General features: G+C 35.4%; 1 protein-coding gene across 1 annotated transcript; it reads left to right on the top strand.

Moving 5' to 3' along the window:
- Window positions 1–697: 697 nt before the first annotated feature.
- LOC149789458 (uncharacterized) lies at window positions 698–16,774 on the top strand. Its single transcript, XM_089973609.1, has 5 exons — window positions 698–763; window positions 2,847–2,988; window positions 7,797–8,108; window positions 10,771–11,082; window positions 15,354–16,774. The coding sequence occupies exons 1-5, from the start codon at window positions 698–700 to the stop codon at window positions 15,998–16,000; spliced, it is 1,479 nt and encodes a 492-aa protein (XP_089829735.1). The 3' UTR covers window positions 16,001–16,774.
- Window positions 16,775–23,844: the final 7,070 nt, after the last annotated feature.

Raw genomic sequence — 23,844 nt, forward strand, 5'->3', positions numbered from 1 at the left:
TGGCATCCCTAATCTGTTAAAATGGAAATCATGCAATTAGGGCTGGAGTTCCCACGGTTATCAAATTACTGAATCATAGTATTTGATTCCTGCTGCAGCTTAACAGGTGAGGGAGCTTAGAAGCCATTCTCATCATGTGTAGTTGATGTCAAAGCCAATTGCCTTTAGTGATTAAAGAGATAAGCCGACTCTTCTTCCAGTGCTATAGTGTGAACCAAGCAAATTAAAGCACGTCTATTTCAGCTTCATTGATGTTAATCCAAGCTTTCATTTATGTACAATGCAAATTAATAACCACATGTTGTTTGCCAAGGGACTGACTTTGTTTGGATTTTGCTTATACTTTCTATACATGGATGACCATAAGTCATGTGATCTGTAAGCCATGCTGAAGTTGAAGGCTTTCACTCAAACCAAGCTACTAAATTTAAACATTTTCTGTGGTGCATAAATACACCGTAACTATATATTTTATAAGTGAACACTGAGCCAAATTTGTTAATTGTGTGTGGATTAATTTGGTGACTGGGATGGTATTACTTAGTCCAAGTTTCATCTATTAGTGTGTTTCACCCCATTTTACATATTTTGACATTTATGGTGGGGTGCAGGGTCCGAGCCAATTGGCTGTTGAAAGTTGAAATTAGCTGCCACCAGAAGAAAGCCAGATTGATGAAGCACTGAGCACATGTCAACGATGGTTCTGTTGGAATCATGTGACTACCGAATGTACTCTCTGCTTGATGAGTCTGGTTTTCACAAGGTTAGTGCGACATGATACTGGTTGCTGTTGTCTGAATAAATATGTTCAGAATTACTTTTAGTTATTTTTACAAACATAATGTGACTTCCATTTAATATCTTTTGTACACCTACTTCAGAAAGGGGTTTATTGTTGATATCACATGACTAATTGGACCTCTGATGTCATGGACATGTAGGTTGCGATATTTGTTTAGTCACATTACTAACCATGCAAAAAGAGAGTATTAGGTCAAATTTCATAAACACTAGTTTGTCTCGTGTTAGTAGACTAAAGATGTAACAAATGTTATACTCGTAATTTCTGAGAATATAAATCATCTTCCTATCGATATCATGCAAATATGACCTGATGGAAGGCTGTTTAAGTGTGCTAGGCCCTCTAGTAAGTGGCTACGGTATGCCACCACCATGTGATAGTGATGAATTCCAACTTTTTGATAGGAAATTGGCTCTGTCTTAACACACAAACATTAATGTAAAAATGGGATGGGTCTGTAATCTCATACTAGGGGTTACACCACTTTCGTAGTGTCTTCTTTGTGATTTCTATATTCAACGCAGCTCCTGTAAAGGTCAAAAATGCATTCATTTAATTAACTTTCAACATAATTTCCCAGAATTCATGCAAATGATAAACCATGCATTTGACTGATTAGTATTTGTACTGGTAAAATTTGGCATTTCCGTTCTTGCTGGTACAAGGTACTGGTATGTGCAACTCTAGCAGAAATGCTGCTTCACTCATTGTATAGGGCTTGAAGATTTTAGGAAGATGTTTACTTTCTGCTCATTTTATCAAAAATAGCAAACTGATGATCGTCTCAAGGAAATTATATTTTCAAAAACATATTATAACACACACATCAATTTTAGCCATAGACAGGAACAGCTAATGCGATAACCTTTCATCCAGTAACATAAGTTTGTTATTGCTTTTCCTAAACTTCTGGAATGATTGCAGTCAATCTAAACAGGCACATGTATTTCAAATTCTAGTTGATTCTAAAGAAAAATATTGCTCCTTTGAAGTCCAGTATTGTGGTCATAGATTAGTACTACTAAACTGATGGTCAGGTAATCATGGAGTTTTGTCTGGAAGACTTCTTATGATATCTTGTGGGTCCTAAAATAAAAGTGGTGATGACCTGACACCCAGTACAGCAGGAATGGTAATTTGAAAATCTTGTCAGAGCTGCTCCTCCAGAACAATATGGTCATATTGACACGAGGTCTACAATGCAAAGCTTTATATTATGTCTAGTTGGCAGTCTATGTAAATGGTGCCAATCTGACTTCCAGTGTAGATGGATTGGCAAACATGTTGAATATCTTTTTAATCACTACTTTTTTTTGGTTGTGTGGTCTTAGTGACATGGGGTTTTCATCAAAATACTTCTTATAATGTCTACTTGCTCCTGAATGAAAACTAGTACCAATCTGTCGGTCGGCTCAGTAGCTGTCTTAAAAGTCACGATATCACTAAACCTCGTAAATAGGAAGTATTTCAACATGGGGTTTTACCAGAAGACTTCCTATAGTGTCTAGTTAGTACTCAATAAAATTGATGTTGGTCTAATATTGTCACCATGTGGCAGCCATCTCAAAATATTGTTATTGTTACTCCTGAATGGATTTTATATCAATGTGGTGCTTTCACCAAAAGATTTTATATGTTATTTAGTTGGTCCAACAGGGAAATTATGCCAATCTTACACTAAATATGGCTGTCAGATGGTTTCAACACTCAGCAGTTAAACAGTCAAAAGAAAACAAAATAGTCTTGTCATGAATTCATCTGTTCCGAATGAAATTGTTTTTGTTCTTTGAACATTAGTCCCTTTAGTTATAAAGTATTGCCTTAGAAATATATGCAATTCAAACATGGAGGAAGCTTACAAGCAGACTTAAATGTTTGCTTACATTGTGTGTCTGAAATTGCTAAAAATTAAAAGTAATGGAACTATCATATTAACAAAGCAGTCAGTGATTTGTATGTCTGTATATCGATACTTAATCTCCCCATCCAATCTTTTGACTTGTTAATAATGCTTAATCATTGCCTTTGTAAATTATCTTCTTAGTTTAGCACAGGGGATTACACAGAACAAGGAAATATTGGGACGGTGTTTGAGTCTTCATTGCCAGTTGAACAGTTAATGGATGAAATTATTGCCAATGCCATGCAGGATTTCTGTCCATCTGAGAGAAGACTCCAAATTCTAGGTTTGTAGTAGAAATTATTTTTTTTAATTCTGTGAAAATGCATGATTAGAAAAAAAGTCCTCAAGCATGAAATATAAAATTAATATTTTTATGTTTGGATTTGTCAATGAATTTGAGAATTGTACAGTACATCAAAGACAGTGACTACATAAGACTAAGTATAAGAGACTGTGTACCTAGTTGTGGATATTCCAATGGAATTAATTCCACTGAGGACATGGTAGTATGCCTTCAGTGTTTTTTATATTCTTCGTGAATAGAGCTATAGTATCATTCTGTTTGCAATAGACCTTATATTACACTATGCAAAAAAATAATGTAGACTCAGACTGTCTTGGAAATTGGAGAATAAAATGTGGGTTCCATTATGAATACCTTTAACACAGATCTTTGAGAATCAATATTTTGCGAGGTATATTTCTTAGTCATCATACCATTGCTCTTTGTATGTAATTTATGCTTAATTATTCTAGTTGATATTGATGGAACAATATTCTACACCATCATTTAACAGTTTTATAGGCAGCTTGATATTGACAATGTCTCAGCTGCATTTGTCAGCATTCAACATTATCAATTAGTGATGGTATAGCCCCAATTGACTCTACTTTCTTTTCCAGACAACTACATTATGTCTTATTGGTGTTCAACTGAATTTAAAAGAAAGCTTTATTTTAATAGCAGCAATAACTGACCCATTGCTATTGCAAATTTTAACTTTTTGTTTTGAAAAACTACTGTCCGTTTGATGTGAGTACACTCTACCCCAGAGTGGAGAATCATCTGCTCTGAGTAGCGTGTTGTTTGCACCCATTAGGGAGGTGGTGCACTCCATACCTAACATCCATGACAGCATTTTGCTCACTCCCATTAGGGATGTGGTTCAGCACTCCCAACACTTAAGGGGTAGCATGTCATACCCACCCATCCAAATGCCTCCCCCCCACATTGGAAGGATCAGCACAACACCCTTCTGAGTGATGAATCACTTGATGATGTGGTATTATCTTTCCCTATTATCCCAGTGAATCCATATGGGGTATGGAGCCCTCCACTCATGTTCATTTATGCCCCCATGGACTGTTGTACCCTGCCCCAGCTGTAGAGGTGATCCTGTGTCTCATGTATCACTATAATCGCCATGCCAGGTGGCATCAAACTGGAAGTTTGAGGCTGTTTGCATCATCCATGGTAGACAGGTGATCTCTTCCCTCTGCAACTAGCACAACAACCCCTACTTATTACACTGAATATTGGGCCATGGCGCAGAGTGCTCTTGTGACATGTCAGCAGCTGAAGAACATAGTGATGCCCAGCCATTCTCTGTTTGGAGTATGCCAGACAGTGATGATGACCTCTCTAACCTTATTGACTCCAACAAGTTTGAGGTAGAGGCAGCACCACTGGTGCCTCTGTGGAGGCTCAGTTCATCCCCTCAGATGAATGAGGAGGAGGAAATCTGGTCCTTTTTCTGTTTTTGATAAATTTAGCAATATCATCAGCCTATCCACCTACCACGAGTTACCAGGTACATTCCCCAAAATGGCCTACTAGACCTCCCCAGTTGGATGTCAGTTCCTTGGGCAATTGACCTGGAGCCTGGGCATGCCTTCCCATCAATACAGTCAAAGCCAATGAACTGAAAGCACATATACTCATCACAATAGCTTCATATGATGACCTCTTTTCTACCAGACCTCAGGTAATCAGAATGCAATGCACTGCAAGACTTCATTGATGTGGGGATGAACTTCCTCGCGAACCAGAACTTTCTGATCACATTTACTTGTTCCTATTGGGAACATTGGGCACAGCTGTCCCCTACTGTTCATCCTTCTTGCAACATGGAGACCATATAGAGATCCACTTTCAGTCCCAATTTGTCCAAAATTAGTTTTTCATCACCATTTACAGTGAACCGCTCTGGTTTCCTAATGGTTAGAGCATCGGTCTTGGATGCGGGAGGTTGTGCATTTGATTCCCGGTCGAGTCATACCAAAGACTTACAAAAATGGTAACTAACAGCTGCCTCGCTTGGCGCTCACCATTAAAAGGTTAGTGTTAGGACTGGTCAGCCTAATGTCAGGATAATGTGACTGGGTGGGACATCATGCTACATGTCTGAGACATGATGCCCCATTGCTAGACATCACTATAAGCTGTCTCACTGAAGACAGCATAGCGATATGACTGAAAAATTGTTAAAGCTACGTTAAAAATCCAAATCACACACACACCATTTACAGTGGAGGGTGAACCACAAAAGATTCCTCACTGTGGTCCTCATGCACACACCCAACCTAACTCCCATCTGTTCACCAATACATTAGATTCTCGCAGGGACACTTGTTTAGAGACAGAGTGTATATTTCATAAGGATCTTTTATACTCTGGCCAAATCATCCCTCCACATTAATAACCCAGAAATCAAAGCAATATCTCTATCATTGCAAAGGTGCATCAACAGAGTACTAAGGAGTTGTAGCATATCTCAGACATCAGGGTGGCACAGAAGCCCCTTTGCTTTGTGTGGAGATTTGGAACTTCCACTGCTTTGCCACCTCATAGAACATTATCGTCTGAGTTTGCAAAATTCAGGGAAATAGAGCATATTAGCGAAAGCCTATCTTTATGGAATGATCTCTTCACTGCTAACTAATATAGCCCATTTGCTTGATGTGGGAACATCATAGCTGGACCTGTTAGTGACCAGGCTCAAAAACATACTTTGCACTTTGTTTTTCCTATCTTGAACCAGGGAGCAAGGGTTGTGGATGCCTTCAGCCATCGGTAGGTTGGCTTATTTTAGTATATTCCTTCCCACTGTTTCGACTGCGACATCAAATCCTGCTGACAGTCATAACTTACACTGCTCAGATCATTCTCGTGGTTCAGCATTTTTCTAGACCATACTGTTGATCGATTGACCTGGGTTTTTACCTCACAGGATGGAGCTGCCATTTCCAATACACCTAACTTCTCTCAGGGCACAGCAGTCAGTTCAGATTCACACATGCCAATGTTTTAAAGTATTTTGAGTGACCTCTCTCACTCTTTTATGCCCAGATAGAATATTTTCTTGTGTTTTCTGGTCTTTAAACCACATTTTTTTTGTCTTTAAACCACTGAGTGTGGCCTCATTGCATGAGTGTCTTACTCACCCTAGTGTCTGCAAGAAGATGAATTGAGTTTCATGTCCTGTTTACCTGCACTGGCTGCTACCAACTTAATGGAAATTTTAATTGCATTTATCTTTGTTGCTGCTATTAAAGTCTAGTTCTTTTGAGCAGGGATGAACTAAATTTAATTATGCAATATGTACCCATCACTATTACTGAATGCTTTCCTCCCATCCCACTCCAGTGTCCTGGTGTAATTGTTGTTTATGAAAATATTTGTCATTTTTGCACATGTACCACACAAGGTGCATGAGTGGATAATATTGACATTTCTCTACATGGGGGAGGGAGGATGTATACACATCAGACAGGTGGTGAAGAGATGATGATGCTCATTCCTCTTGGAAGGGCGCAACTTGCTCTCTGCCTTGATGGAATGGGTCTGCGTTGTTTCTACCTCTCAGATGGCATAACTCAATCTCCACTTGTTTAAACCTTCACTTGGGACAGGGCCCACTAATCATGGGAGTCCCAAGGTGACTTGGGTAATTATTCTTTGTGACCCAAGGGATTCTGAGAAAATAAACCCTGCAAAACTCTTGATGAAGATGATGATACCTTCTTCCATTCGTGGTAGGTTTATCATCTCTCTGCAAGGTCCCATATTTTCAAACCGAAGACTATGAAATAGGCAGCCATCTTTTCTCATGCAGGGTGTAGAAGATAAACAAGTAGGTTATGTATCCTAGGCTAGAGTTACCCACCCCTTGTTTAGACATTGTTCCTGAAATAAAGAGTTAGAATGCACCAGATAAAGTGTGGGTGCTACTCTAATGTAATTTTTTTTATTGAAAAGGCACTTTATGAGCATGTTTCGCTTAGATTAAATGTTAAAAGAGAAGCATTGATAAATTGTAAGAACAGAAAAAGCAATAACTATGTCAACCAGACTTTTACAGCAAGAGACTATGAAAAGAATTAGAAGAAAAATTGTTGGCTATGATTGTTAGTTATAAGGAATTTACTTTAGGCAAGCCAAGGAAAAATGATTAAAACTAATTAGAGTTCAGGGTACATGTGTAAATGAATTTTACAACAGATGAAATTAAAATGTGATGTGCAAACTGCATATCATGTATACAAATGTCACAATTCACTTTATAGGTGAAGTGAATAAAATCATTGTCAGGCAAGCCTGTATACTGCAAACATAAGAATAGGGAAATTAAAATAAGGTGTGGTACCTTTAAAGAAGTTAAGTGCGACATCTTTTGTAATCACCCTCACTCCAGTGCAACTGTTGTCACGATCTGATGTGAATCTTACTTGATATTTTTATTCCTTGTTTAGTCATCTGTTCTTTACATTTTCTCTTTCTTCTGCAACTTTATATTAGCATCTAATACAACTCTCAATTTCTACTCCATCATGTGTCTTACATCACTGGTGTTATTAATTTCCATGTACACAATTGTTACAAATATGTGTTCAAACAGATAGGAAGTCTACCCATGTATTTTGTGATTTTCCTCTTGAATAGATTGATCCATGCCTTAGAAAACTTATGCCATGATAAACTCTGAAAATTGCATTACTTTAATCTCATAACTATCATGAAATATTCTTTGAAATGGCTAAAATATAACCAGTAAATTAAAGGAGAGTAAAAATATGGTGTATTTTATTTAGGTGCAAAACCAACCAACACCCATATATTGCCAAAGCATGTGAAAATGGCTGTAAAAGTGACCAATGTTCAGAAAGCAGAGATGATGTCTGCAGATGTAGAATGGTCGACAACAAATCAAGCCGGTCAGTATGAAGTTTCTTACGGCTGCAGTCCAAATGAAACAGTTGTACTGAAGAAAATTGCAGAAAACAGGTGCAGACTGACCAACCTTAAATGGGATTCAACTTACACTATTAAGGTTACTACACAGCTGCAAGATGGAATGATAGTTTTTGATGAACACAGCTTCAAGACAGATCCACAAGTGAAATGTAAGTAGTGATAAATAGTATGTTGAATCATTTTTTTATCATTTCAGCAATTCATACAAAATATTTGGTATTAAGTTCAATTGCAAATTAAGGTATATATTCATATTAATGCTATTAATAAAACATACACAAAACACTTGGCAGATATAAGCAGCTTTATTTAGAAGTGTGCCTTTTTAGGGTTAAATGAAAGATAGAAATATACTTTCTAATTTTACCTTTCCATGTTATCCACATTAATTTTAAGCTATTGAGATGAATTCTATGTTGTAATATCTCTAATCTACTTCCATCTGTCCATATTCTTTGAGACTGCATGAAATTGAACTTTGTTCTTAAAAATTACTTTGATATATTATATACTGTTACCTGTTTTAAGGCTCAAATAAACAGTAATATAGAAAGAGGGAAAACAACAAGCTTTTTAAAATTTGACAAATAATTTATTTTCCTGGAAAATTTCTGTAAAAATGAAAAAGGAGAAGAACTTACAGTTTCAAGAATCAAATCCAAAAATAATCTAAGAATAATCCACAAATTAAATTGCAAAAGTCCTAGTAATAAATGTTATAATAATTTCAAATTCAAATCCTGATGGAAAATCCAAGATGGATGACGATGACATATGCTGAGTCAGTACTGTGCTTATCTACAGTTCCTTGTAGAAATACAAAAATGGCATTGCGGTGCTGGAAATCCAAATTAAACTTTCCAAAATTTCTGTGTGAGCACTCCTCAAAATATTTCTAGAGAAAAAACGAATTAATCCTTTTGAAATCCATCTGATCTGAAGAAAATTATAGCTTAAGATCTGGCTACAACAAAATAATTTGACATCAGTATAAAAAGCCCCAAACCTGAGAAATCTCTCAAAGCATCTCTATTAAAACTAACAAATGTGTGTAATGGAAAAAACAGAATTGTGAAATTGAAAAGGGGGGTCAGGTGATCGTGTTTACCCCAAAAATGACCCTGACGACAACCAATCATTTTACTCCAAGAAATAAAAAAAAATAAAATTTGTTTACATCTTAAATCATTTAGGCCCATCATGACCTTGGAAACAACCGATCATTTTAAAATAAAGTAGAACTTGTTTACAAAGATAGCTACAAGTTCTGAAACAAGGTCAGAATTTAGATCAACACCAGGTGTTTATAAATAGTGACAGTCAAACAATTTTCTGAAAAAGTATCATCTCAAGTGAGTATGATTACATTATAATAGAATGAAAAATGTAAAACAGACATACAGTTAAATTAAAATAAATACGAATTAAATCAGATATATGTAACAATACATACATACATACATACATACATATGACACCTTCATAGTAGGTACATGGATACATCCGTCGATACATCCATGGAGCTATTACTCCTTTCAAAATAAATAGAGAAGCAACCTAAATCTTCTGTCAGTTGTCCTACTGGGAATAAATCATTACTTCCCTCTCGTTATGTCAGATATCGTCAAAATTCAAACAGCTACCTGGTCAAGCTATACATGGCAGACCATAAACAAATCTAGTTTCACAAGATGTACTTCTAATGGCTATTCCCTCCTGACTCACATTAACATCACACGAGACATAACAGTTCCATTCTCATCTCAATAACACGAATGAATGAAATTCATTACATGGTTTAAATACGTTATTTTCAGAGAATAAACACACTGAAGTCTTTATCTTACATGAAATCATCTAAGATCGGGGAATTCCAGCGGATTCTTGTAACTCATGTCAACTAAAGTAATGCATGAAATTCTTAGATTCATGTAACAATCAAGATGACAAATTCAAACAATTTGTCAAACTTAAAGAAGATCATTGTAAGGATTCAGATAGATGAACTCAAACATGGTTACATTCAAGAGTATAGCAAGTTAACAAGCACCTGTCCCCATAAATCTAATTAATAAACAGCAAGGGACTATGAACAGAATTAGCAAACAACCAGTAGGTTTTTATTGCTAATTGCACAGAAAAATTCACTGAAGGCTACCTGAAGAAAAATTAAAACTAATTAGAGTTCTTGATAACTGAATGTTACAACAGATGAAATTAAAATGTGATGTGCAAACTGCATATCATGCATACAAATGTCACAATTCACTTTATAGGTGAAGTGAATAAAATCATTGTCAGGCAAGCCTGTATACCGCAAGCATAAGAATAGGGAAATTAAAATAAGGTGTGGTACCTTTAAAGAAGTTAAGTGCGACATCTTTTGTAATCACCCTCACTCCAGTGCAACTGTTGTCACGATCTGATGTGAATCTTACTTGATATTTTTATTCCTTGTTTAGTCATCTGTTCTTTACATTTTCTCTTTCCATATTCTTTTGCAACAACTTTATATTAGCATCTAATACAACTCTCAATTTCTACTCCATCATGTGTCTTACATCACTGGGATTATTACTTACCATGTACACAATTGTTACAAATATGTGTTCAAACGGATAGGAAGTCTACCCATGTATTTTGTGATTTTCCTCTTGAATAGATTGATCCATGCCTTAGAAAACTTATGCCATGATAAACTCTGAAAATTGCATTACTTTAATCTCATAACTGTCATGAAATATTCTTTGAAATGGCTAAAATATAACCAGTAAATTAAAGGAGAGTAAAAATATGGTGTATTTTATTTAGGTGCAAAACCAACCAACACCCATATATTGCCAAAGCATGTGAAAATGGCTGTAAAAGTGACCAATGTTCAGAAAGCAGAGATGATGTCTGCAGATGTAGAATGGTCGACAACAAATCAGGTCGGTCAGTATGAAGTTTCTTACGGCTGCAGTCCAAATGAAACAGTTGTACTGAAGAAAATTGCAGAAAACAGGTGCAGACTGACCAACCTTAAATGGGATTCAACTTACACTATTAAGGTTACTACACAGCTGCAAGATGGAATGATAGTTTTTGATGAACACAGCTTCAAGACAGATCCACAAGTGAAATGTAAGTAGTGGTAAATACTGTGTAAGAAAAATGTTTATCATTTCAGCAATTCATACAAAATATTTGGTATTAAGTTCAATTGCAAATTAAGGTACATATTCATATCAATGCTATTAATAAAACATCTACAAAACACTTGGCAGGTATAAGCAACTTTATTTAGAAGTGTGCCTTTTCAGGCTTAAATGAAAGACAACAACATACATTATAATTTTATCCTTGCAAGATATGTACATTAATTCGTTAATTCTAAGCTATTGAAATGAATTCTGTGTCATAATATCCTCTAATTTACTTCCATCTGTCCACAATATTTTCTGAAATCTCTGCATGAAATTAAACTTTGCTCATAAAAGTTACTTTGGTCTATATATATATATATATATATATATATATATATATATATATATATATATATATATATATATATTAAAGAAAAATTATTGAATCAGGTCTTGATTAATCCTGTCAATAAAATTGGATTTCATTTTGTAATTTGTTCATATCTGTATCATTGCAAAAGTTATATCCAGTACACAGTTCAGACACGGTATTTCCATTACTGTTACCATTTCAACTACTGTTCTTTGAAAGCTAAAATGTCTTTAAACATCACTGAAAGTTTACACTGAATATTTCAGTGTTTATCTAGCTTTTTTCACTCAATAATGAAATTTTCAGTTTTTGTTTTGCAACTTTAAAGTTACAGCAGCATTCTTAAATATACTTTTTTGACTTGGACTCCCCAGTTTTAGTTCACATATGTTAGAATACATCATTGTGCTTCATTGCAAGTTAGAAAATTCCACCCTTATGATTATAAATTTTCATCAAACACTCATCACAGCCTTGTGTATGCTTAAAATTCTGATCCTGGGATAAAATTTTCCTATTCTACACAGAGGAATATGATGGGTTCTGTCATTACATTACTACACTGAGCTTGGAGATTGGCAATTGGAAGGTAGTACAGTCAATAATTAATAGAGTTATAGTACTTTGAAAAAGGCATTTGCAAGCAGTAATGATATTTAATATTAAATACATAGTCCTTTAAGAAAGATATCTCCGACTTTTCTTTTATATTATGGCACACTTGTAATAATTTTACTACATCAGATTTTTTAGATGACAAAATGAATGTTACACTGTTACTATGGAAATAGGGTAATTTTACTACGTGTGTTTTGGGATTCACAATGTAGTGTTATTATTACATCAGGTTTTGCATATCACAAATATTAGTGTTACCCTGTTAAATGGAAATAGAGTAATGGTACTACATAAGTTTCATTATAAACAATGTATGATTATTGCTACATCATGTTTTAGAAATCCTGAAACCAGTTTGACACTGTCTCCTGGAAATAAGGTAATGTTACTACAGGGGTTTTGGGATCAGCAGTGTAGTAATGTTACCATATCAGTTTACTGTGACAACCAACTTAGGATCCAAAGGTAACAAGGATGGCTTCACAATGTCGTTGGGAAATATTGATGGAAGAGATAATGTTACAGTCTGGGAGGCAAGGTGATAATTCTATGAGGGCTCTGACTCTGCATTAACAGGTGGGGGGGGGAGAATAATACCTCCTTGCTGCTGCCATAGTGAGAACCATGAACAGTTCTTTTTCAAATTCGCATCCACAGTTTAAAGTCATGAAGAAAATGAAGACACTTCTCCATATACTAGAATTTACAAAGTAGTTTTCTGACAAATCATCTTCATCTTTGATTCAAGACTGGATGTACACTTTCTAAAAAAAAAACTGTTTGCACTGACAAAAAAAAATCTTCACTTGACTTATAAAGTCACTAAGGAAGTCAGTACAAGTAGAACAAGATCAAGGTACCCTCCAATTTCATGCTTGTTTGCTGTTAATTGATCCTTATGTACTGCAGGGAATTCAAAAGTCCATGATTGTAGATTGTAGTGATCATCTGTTAATAAGATTTGACACTAATTTTTCGCTATTGAGTATATATTCTGTTTTAAGATCTTTAGTTATAAATTGGTGTTTACAAGTTTTAAAGCTTTAATTTCAATCTTAATAATAAACCTGTTTAAGAACTTGGGGTACATTTTGATTGGATAATTAAGTCAGGTGGTTAACTGTTGGGATATATGTCATGTGAAAAGTGTTGTGAAATAGATCAGCAAGTAGCATATTGCTATGTGGAGCCATTAGGTGTATATAAGATCAGTAAAATGGACTATTAATTTGTTCCTACTTTCCTGTTTAAAAGTATTGTTCTTGTTTTAAGATCAGTCTGAGATGTGTTTAATGTTGTGTTTAAAGATAATTTGAGAGGAGCTATTTGTCTGGATGATTCATTGGAACTACAATGTGCTCAAATGAGAGCCTGGACTATAGCAACATTTCAGGATTATTGTGAATTGATTCAAAGGAGCTTTGGACAATGCCATTCTGATACATCAAGACTGTTGGCATTTCAGCTTATTCAAGGATACTCATACATCAGCACAATCAAGGCTTTCAATTCATTCTGAACATTCTATTCTTTTTGGACTTGTGTAGAACCTTTCAGGATTATTCCAGATTTAGTTCATAATAATGTAAGTTCTTCTTAAATTTTAATTTTCCGAGAATTAAATTATTTGTTACATTTTACAAAACTTGTTAGTTTTGTTTCTTTCTGCTACTTAGTAAAAGATCAAAAGGTGAGGACCACTCTGGTGGCCTAGTGGCTAGAGTCTCCACTTCAGATGCTGGAGGTCATGGGTTCGAACCCTGGCCGAGTCATACCAGAGACTTATAAAAATGGTACTAACAGCTGCCTCGCTAGGTGCTCAGCATTAAGAGATTAGTGTCAGGACAATTTGACCTGGTGTCAGGATAATGTGACTGGGTGGGACATCATGCTACAACCCTGCTGCATGATGCCCCAGTATAAGACATCACTATAAACTGTCACACTGCAGACATCATAGGGAGATGAACAAATTTTAAAGCTACATTAAAAATGCAAATCACACAGATACACACACGTCACCATAGAGTGGTAATGTGATCAGCATTTACTGATAGGTTCAGCAAAATTAAAAAGTTATAACATTTTTAGAACTTTTAGAATGACAATTTGGTATGTATGTTATATATATATATATATATATATATATATATATATATATATATATATATATATATATATATATATATAACACTGGTTATTTCAGGTTACTTGGTGGAGGTACAAGTTAAGGGTTTTCATTCAGTTCAAATTCTTTTTTTCTGTAGATTTTCATGTATTTGTGTCCCTTATGGCATGAGAGAGTTGTTGTTTGGGTATTAATGCTGTTTCTCAGTGCAAGATAGGCTATACATGGTGGCCAGTATAGCTGGTGGAGGAAGGACACCAGGAAAACCCTATTTAGAACCACCTACCCACAAAAACCAACTGGCACAAAGCAGAAAGAATATGGAAAATACAGGGGATTTCAATGAAATTCTGTATGACTTAATTCATTTATAAAAGGGATTATTAATATTTTTCTAGGTTTATTTATTAGTGATTAAAAAAAGGAAAATCATCACTGATATATATATATATATATATATATATATATATATATATATATATATATATATTCTGTAAAATTCACTATGAAAATTTAATAATAATAATAATAATAATAATAATAATAATAATATGTGGAAAAAAGGCAATGGAATGAAATTCACAGTTTCTGCTTAGATGTTCAAATGGTGTTGCAATGGTTGAATTTCATCAGTATCTGCACAATATGCCTTTATTTGGCTATTTCTTGGTCAGATTAGATGCAGTATGCTGTTACTTTGGCAGTATGTTATGTTATGGAAATTGTAAGTGTATTAAGTATATTTCATAGGATGGGAAGAAATTAAAATGTAATGGTGACCTCTGAATATACATTGCAAAACAAGTTTAATGCACTACCTATGAAGAAGAGGTCATCTGAATGAGTTCAGTGGTTTCATATTAACTGTGACGGTCTATAGGATTGCAAAAATATTTTTATGCATTAAATAAATTGAGAGATAATTAGTTTTGGGTGGTCTTTTTTACATTATTATGGGTGTGTTTTACACTTTATGTGTGTACACAGACAGAAATTTTTATTATGAAGAAGGAACGTTAAAAAATACAAATCAGTTTTGGTATTAGAAGATATTTGTTTTCAGTGGGGATAGTTATTCTAGCACTCAATACTGAGAATACAAAAAGGCATGCAGATTGTGTGGTATTAAATTAATTGTTTTCATTTCCAGGCTTGCAGATGGCTGTATCCAAAATTTGTACCGAAAAGATTCTGCATTTGAATTCTTTTGATGGATTCAAAGCATCCAACTTGGTATACAACTGGAGTTATTTTCGTAAAGAAGGAGAATTTTCTGGGGTGGTAGTTACACCAGTACTTACAGAGGACAGCTGCTTTTGGACAATGAAAGTAGATCTATCTATATTTGAAGCAGGGGAGATGAAAGATATTTTCCTTGATTTCGGAATCATTAACTATTCTAATCTAAAGGACAGCAAATGCCTGACTAACAACAAAGCAGCCTATTCATGCACTGTTCTTCGGAAAGAAAAACAAAAATTTCATCTGGAATTTACAAATCGGTTCAGAATAGAGGTCCCTTCATATGCATTACCTCTGAAATTGTGTGAAAAGTCAATTTTCTGTTTTGGCTTTTTGTATGACCAGATTTATGGTCAGTTTGCTGTCATGGATTGTCAGACTCAAGAAGTGTTACATGTTTTTCATGATGTAATATTTGACAATGATGATAATCCAGTCTTTGCTGTCTATTCATCCCACACTGCAAGGAAAATGCGCACCGAGATCACGTTTGACTACATACATTGCACAAATGAAGACATATCATGCTGGATGCAGAAAATTGATGAATTCTGATTCACATTTGCAGACTGAATCAATTGCATTTTAAAGAACAGGTTTTGTTTAGAAAAAGGCATGACAGATAAACATTGTATGACCAAGCTTTGAATTCTTGAGTGACTAATACTTGACTCATCCAAGGTCACATAATGCCATTTTAAGATAAACTGATGTTCATGCCAACTGTAATTTGTTCATCCTAGACTTACATATTTTTCTTTATTTTCTATTTATTGCAATTGCATCTAATACGTTTCCAAGAAATATTGACAGGTTTCTTTGATTTGAAACTCTTCCTTCAAATTCATTATAATAATATGATATATTAGTAGACCAGTCTGCACCCTTAAAGAAAGTGGCAACAGGTTTTAAGGAAATGGATGTGTAGATGTTCTCTGACTGAAATATCTTAGAGCAGATGGATATTTCTAAACTTCAGTATATGTCAGATTAGAAAAGGACAAATCAAAACTGTTACAAATTTGAAAAGATGCAATATAGCACTTGGATTGAGCACATCATGTTCACTGTAAAAATGTTAAAATTCTTGATCATGTTGTTGTAGGGTTTAATGCCATTTTTTCAGCACAAGATATCGGGGCCCCAAGGGGCAGAGTGGTCTAAAGCGCTCACCATTCCGTATCACTACCATCTCACCTCTGTCTGTGTGGGTTCGAGTCCAAGGCTCGGATAGTGTGGGTACGTGGGAAAGCCTGCCAGTAGCTTCTCGTGGGTCGGTGGTTCTTCCTGGGGTTTTCCAGGGTTCTTCCTCCACCAGTTATACTGGCCGCCATGTATACCCTATCTTGTGCTGAAAAATGGCATTAAACCCTAGAACAACAACATCAGCACAAGATAGGCTATACGTGGTGGCCAGTATAAATGGTGGAGGAAGAACCCAGGAAAACCCCAGAAAAAATCAACGACCCACGAGAAGCTACTGGCAAGCTCTTGATCAGGCATCAAAGTTAGGCATGTAGATGAGTTAAAGTGAGTGTTGAATGTAAATAATTTGTTAGTATGTTTTGTGTTTGTATATTGGTTCTAATCCACATTTATTTCAAGAATGTTGACCAGCTGAAGAACCATGTTTAGCAGCAAATTGTTTAATACAATGTATTGTATAATTATGGCATGTAGATTACACCTTTTATGCTCAGATTACACTTTTTTGGCCACTTATATCAGCAGTAATTATGCTTGTACAATGGGGTTGGCAGCTATGAACAAACGACAAGTTTATAAATGTCATAATGGAGAATAACTGATTTCTTTACAGTAAGATTGTCTTGTTTGGTTGATACTACATACATGCCAATCATTACACTTCTGACGCTTTATTCACTAACTTATGCCTTATGTGCAAAAGTATTCGGATGATGCGTTTTCAGTATATCCCCCTCCCCAAAAGATTAATTTCTCATTTTTCCTAACATCCCATTGATCCCACAGACCATATTCTAGAAAAAAACGGCTTCTTTTGTAACTATGATGTAAGAGTACACTTGTCTGTAGACTTGCATGCACGTTCCTAACAGCCTTATGTTCTATTTATAGCAGCTGCCCTATTTCCAAGAAACATGCTGGTTTCTACTTTCAAACTTTTGATCTCAGCTTCTATTTATAGCAGCTGTATGGCTTAATTAGGAGAGAACTGACTGGTTTTCTAACTTTTAATCTTTGCTCACAGATTCTTTGTTTCAATTCATATTTGGTACAAAACCAGTCTGTAAGTATTTGGCACTTAAAGTCGTCAGATTTATTCTAGTTGATGCACGTGTTAGAGCAAAAATGTTTTTCAAATAATTTCACAGATGGATTAGGAAAAGACAAAAAACTAATTCAGAAATGAAAACAAGAATTACACACTACAGCGTTCCATTCTTGGGCAGCTTCTTGCCCCTTGCAGGCTGTTTGGAAAGGATTTTAATATTGGTCATGGTGGTAAAACAAAGAAACCATGAATTAGCTCATTTTACTAACTCCAATACTAAGGTAACTTCTTTTTTACAGCAGAACTAAATTGTAGACACAACAAATTTTATAAATGCAGAGGTGTTATGTATTGAGTTCTTATTAGAACACGGACTACCCCTTGCAGTAGAAGACATCGGTCCATTAAGAAAATATGCATGTGCAAGAACAAAATCATCTAATATTGTTAAGTGTTTAGCAAAAGATACTTCTCTTAAAATTGCAGAAGCCATGAAAATTGGGCAGTTTAGTATTGCAACAGACGGGAGTAGTGATTATGATGACAAAAAGTTGTACCCAGTCTGTGTAAGAGACTTTGACAATGAAAAGGGCAAAGTCAGAATGCTTTTCTTTCATTACCAGAATTACCAGGAGATTCCACTTGAAAAACATTTTTTTATTTGCTTGATAACACTTTAAATAAACATAAGTTAACAGAACTGTATGGAGTTTTCAGCTGATACTGCATCAGTGATGACTGGAATTGATGAAGGAATTGCATTCTATTTTTGAAAAATGTCTCCATCATTGTACATATCAGGTTGTCTCTGTCATATGATGCACCTTGCTGCAGGAAAGACTGCTGATAAATTAGGAGAACTTCTGAAGTATCAAGATGGCACTCTATACCTGACAATGCAGTTCATGTGGACAGAGTTTATTTTTTTCATCTTATTTCCAAGCTAAAAGACCCAATAACTGGAATATATAAATTTCCTCTCCTTTGTCAGGTTATAAAAGGAATATTGGTTCTTTACCATTCTAATGCTGACTGTGAGAGATTGTTCAGTATTGTTAACAAAATTAAAACTGAATTCAGATCCAGGCTATGTAACCTAGCACTTAGTGCTCTACTATTGCAAATCATTTATAATCTCAGCTGGTACTGAGTGTTTTGAAATGCAATATGAGAGGCTGTTGCTATTCAAAGCTCAAAGTGCTGTATATGAACACTTAAAGCAGTAATGGATGCTTAAAGTCCAGAGGGATCAATAAACCATTTTGTACATATGCTCATTGAATTTTTATCATGTTATATGTGGATTACTCTTTTTCTGCTTGGATTACTCTTTTTGTACACTTGGATTACACTTTTTCCTCGCCAGGGGTTGGAATGTATGATACTATAGCAGCAGGTTGGAAGTTTTCATATTCTGACATGAAAAGAAGGTTTGCACAAACCAATGATACCTCATCAATGGGGATGGGAGACTTAGAAAAAGAGAACAAATGAACTGAAATTCTGAGACAGGTGGTTGATTACCTACAGCTGGTTAAGGGAAAAAAAAACTATGAGAGGGATATTGTGTGTTTTGTGTCGAGAACATATATAATCCAGTTACTAAGGAAAATTGTAGTGCAAATTTTCTAACATAGACTTTGACATGACATCGAAATCAGACACAAGAAATGGTGAAATAATTTATGATGATTCAGATACAATGGGGTCATTAGGATGATTTCTGAGGCTTTAAAGTCATTAAATGCTTGCTTTGAATTAGGTATGCATAATTAGGTATGCATATAATTTATAATGATATTATTACCCATCAGCTAACATTTGGCAATGGCCCCTTGATTACCCCACCTAACCCGATGTAGATGTGTGGGACTTCCCTTCTTAAGAAAATTCCATGCAGCATTTTTGCTTGTATTTCCGAAGATGAAATGGTCTTACAATTATAATCATACAAGATCACATATGCCTCTTAAATCTTAAATGTTGCATATGCTAAATATAAAATAAATGTTTTTATTAATGAAATCCAGGGCATAACATAGATCCAATCTGCCGCTTACTGACATGTGCCATAGTACTCGTCTTTTACAACGGTTCAGTATGTGTTGCAGGTTTGCTACATTGCTCTGAGAATTGTACCCATCACTTGCATTAAATTGGGCAAATTAATACAGGTCTATATTATTTAGAGGCTATTCTATCAGTACTTTATTTCTCATTGTGGAATAATAAGGTTTCTTTTGAGTTTTCCAGACAGTTATTATAACAATATCGGTAGTGCCCAATTAATGTTCACCCCTTCATTGTGTGTGTTTGATTTGTATTTTCGTTAATACTTTAATTATACCTGAAATATTCTCAGCATGTTTTTTTTATTTTTTAATGTTTTTCTAATTTCATGGTGTTTGTTTTTGTAATAATATTATTATGTTTTTTATCTTATAGGTGTTGTCTAATGTTGTAAAGTGCTTAGAGCTTCTAAAGATTAGGCGTTATACAAAGTCCTCTTTATTATTATTATTCTGGCCTTGGGGTAGGTATCTTTTCCCTTCATTACCCAAACCTAAGAATTCATTATCAGTTGTTTCTTTTATAGTTCATACATCTCTTTATGTTTACCTCATTACCTTGAGTTAGTATCGTGTAAGGGGGGCACCCACCAGCATTCTGTTTAATTATTTTTCTGGCTGGTTGTATATTTAGTATTGCCATGAGATTAGAACTTACCAGACAGGAATTATTGCTACTATCAGTTTATTTTATTCACACTTCGGTTATTTTATACTCTGAGGTAATTATTTGTCTCAGTTTAAAAAAAAAAATCCATTCATTCAAGAGTAATAATGTTACGGATACCAGATGGGTATGCTTCCAAGGTCACACACCACTCCTTCTCATTATAAACCATTAATTGGCAGTCATCTGTCCATATTTGGATTTAGTGCTGTAATCTTAGGGCAGTGTAGCTAAAGGTATCACATGACTCATCATAATTTATATACATACAATACAATTCTTGACATTGTAAATACTCTGGTCTTTTATTAATATTATAATATGCAGAAGATGTAGTAACAGCTCTCACACCATTCATTATCTGTGCACACACTATACATTGCATGGCATAGTAAGTACTTGTGCTTCTCTTATCTGTTTGTATTATTTCTTTGTTTTCAGACTTTGAAGGAAATGTCCAAATAATGAAGGCGTAAGAAAACCCGTTGTGATTTTCTGCAGAAGGACAGTAGAGCATCTGCTCTGCTCCCTCTGGCCTGACGAGGTGTGGGATGTCACTTGGACCTACTGTATATATAAGGGAAAGAGGAAAGAACTTTCCTCATCTTCACCTCAGTACCCTGGCTCATGCCTTTTGTCTAGCCTTTTGAGTTTTCCATGCAGTGCAGGATCAGCCTCTTTGGACAAACATGAGGCCAAAAGTCTGCATGGTACCCAGTCCCTCCCAACAAAGGAATGACCAGGGAGGACATTTGAAGAAACCCCACTACCCATGAGTAGCAGTGCCCTTTTCAAACCCAAAGGGAGGAGAGGGGGTTGGCCCCCATGAGGATGGAGCAACATCATCAAATCCTTAGCTTGGTGGCTCCAGAGACTTAGTTTTGCTTCCTGGTGAGGGAGGAGCAGCACCCTCATAGAGCAGGTAGCATAGTGACTACTTGCAGATTGAACCTCCCTGGATCTTTAAGGGTGGGATCTGGATGTAGGGACTAAAACTGAACAAGCTCCCATTGTATATCTCCCCATTTACAGATCAGAGAGCCTAGGCGGTTAATTCTTGAAACAGAATTGTCGGCTTGCTTCTAAGGGCTGAATGTGCTCCAAAATGTGATAACTTTCACGGCTCAGTTCATCTTGAAAACTCTTATGGCCCAAAGGACCATGATTCAGTGATCTTCCCCCCATTTTTATAGACCAACCTAGAACACTGACTCAGAGGGACCTTCTAGCTCAACACAGGGGCTCCTACTTTTATAATAGTTCACTGATTATTCACCTTCAGGCACGTTCTTTTCAGGCAATATATCCGTTGAGACAAGTTTCTGAGCTAAAATGCTGAGTGCCTCATTCAGACCAGGAGGTGCCATGCTTCCAAGGTCTGTGATGCAAAGCGGAGAAGCTTTTGCAATTGGTGCTGTTAGAAACCTATTAATCACAGCTTCCCCACACCCCACCATTTGAGTGCAGTGGCTGATGTTCCTCTATCCTCTTAAATTGAAACAGTCTTTGATTTCTAGATTTCTACTATCAAGGGCAACAGGATAATGATATGAAACACACTCAAGTTTTCTAAAGACCCTGCCATCAGTTCAGATTCTCAGACTGCGAACCTTATAAGGTTTTCTGAGTTGCAGAGACCAATGCCATGCTCACTTATGCCAGAATGGAATCTCTCGTGTGTTATATGGTCATTAACTATAACCCCTTATGAACCTTTGGGAATCTTTACCTCAAGACCAATTTCTTGCTTTGTATTGTGTGCATGGCAAAGGAGTGAGTTATGTTAAATAAGGTTATTTAAGGCTCAATGGCAATTTCAAGACAGTATTTCTCCTTTGCCAACTAGTCTCAATTTGAAGACAGTTGCCAACCAGTCTGGAGATGATCATGATTAACTGTTGTGCCCAGTTAAGGCATTAACATTCTATATCTGAACAGAAAAAAAAGGATGGGACATGTTTTTTCCTCCCATTAATGGACTCTCTTGACCTTTTGGTATCCACTAGTTCTAGGTGTATTGTCAAAACGACAAAGAGAGCTTATCAGTCCCTAACAAAAGGGGTTCTCAATTCATGAGGATCAAAAGCCCATGAACTCCAAGCCATTGCAACCTCATGTGCCTATCTAACTTGTTATTCATAACTGTTATGTTATGGATTCTTTTTAGAACTCTGTGGAAGTTCATCTGTGGTATGATTTGTTCTTGTTATCAGGACGAGGGTAATTCTGTTCCGGAAGAGCAAGCTATACATAATTAAAATAAGCTTTAACCCAATACATTTTTCATACACTACTATACAAATTTGCATACTGAAATGGTCAGCTGTCAAGATATGTAACTAGTGAAGTGATACCATGATCACTTGGTTCTCTAGTTAGTGAAAGATATATATTCAAAGTTGCATTATTCAAAGTTGTGCAGCTCATGCTCAAATCAGGGGACAACAGTGTCTGAGAAACTAGCCTAAATGCAAAATTCAACTGAAGCCTCTGAAGTGTGAAACTTTGACCAAAGTGACCGAATTAAAAAAAAAATGATGTTGCATTATGTAAAATGCTTTCAAGGCTAGCAGTTTCAGATAAACTGATATCAATGCCAAACTTGACAATAGTGTGATTTCCAAATGGACATGGGTAACAACTTAAGCCATTTCTATATTTGTTGCCAGTAAAGTATGTAAACTGTACTACATAATGTTCCCCCTAATGACTGGCAAGAATTTATAATGTGATATTAAACTTTCCTTTCACCCAGTAAAAACAGTTGCTGCATTGTTGTGTTTGTCATTTTTCAGATTGCTGCATTGTTGTGTCATTTTTCTTACTGGTTTTGGCCAGAATTCAAAAGCAAACAAATCAAGCAAATGAACATTGTATGCAGTATATGCCCATGCATTAAGGACTTACAGGACCTGATAGGTGAAAGACTTCTATATGCACATTTCATTTGCATATTTTTGTATAAAATTATATTACATTATAGTGCTGTATGCCATGATTTTCATCATGTACTGACCTAATAAAAAACTTCCCAAATATGTATATTTGTTGTCCTATATGACAAGCCATGAACGTTTGTCATTTCACACATTTGTTTGTTAACAGGAATCAGAGAATGGCATGATAATTGGACTAAATAAATAATTTTGTCCAGATTTCAATGGAATTGTATGAGCAATTAATATCCTTACACTTCTAAAGTGAAACCGACAATATCATATGATCAAAACAAATGTTCCATTGGTAAATAGAAGCAATGTGCCTGAAGTTATTCTGTCTGTATAATGGTACTGACTTTTATTCTAGGAAGGGTCAATCTGACAAAAATGCAAGCACCCATATTTCAATAAATACACTTACTAACATATAAACATTGATATTTTCTGTGGTGTATATTATGGTTTGGTAG

The sequence above is a fragment of the Sinohyriopsis cumingii genome, chromosome 11, assembly GCF_028554795.1.
Source record: "Sinohyriopsis cumingii isolate HCF-2022 chromosome 11, ASM2855479v2, whole genome shotgun sequence".
In the NCBI taxonomy this organism is placed as follows: Eukaryota; Metazoa; Mollusca; class Bivalvia; order Unionida; family Unionidae; genus Sinohyriopsis; species Sinohyriopsis cumingii.

Excerpts from the sequence above, each read along its gene's own strand:
- LOC149789458 (XM_089973609.1), top strand. The coding sequence starts at position 698 with ATGGTTCTGTTGGAATCATGTGACTACCGAATGTACTCTCTGCTTGAT. Across the intron at positions 8,109-10,770 it reads GACAGATCCACAAGTGAAAT|GTGCAAAACCAACCAACACC; the intron begins GTAAGTAGTGAT and ends TATTTTATTTAG. Across the intron at positions 11,083-15,353 it reads GACAGATCCACAAGTGAAAT|GCTTGCAGATGGCTGTATCC; the intron begins GTAAGTAGTGGT and ends TTTCATTTCCAG.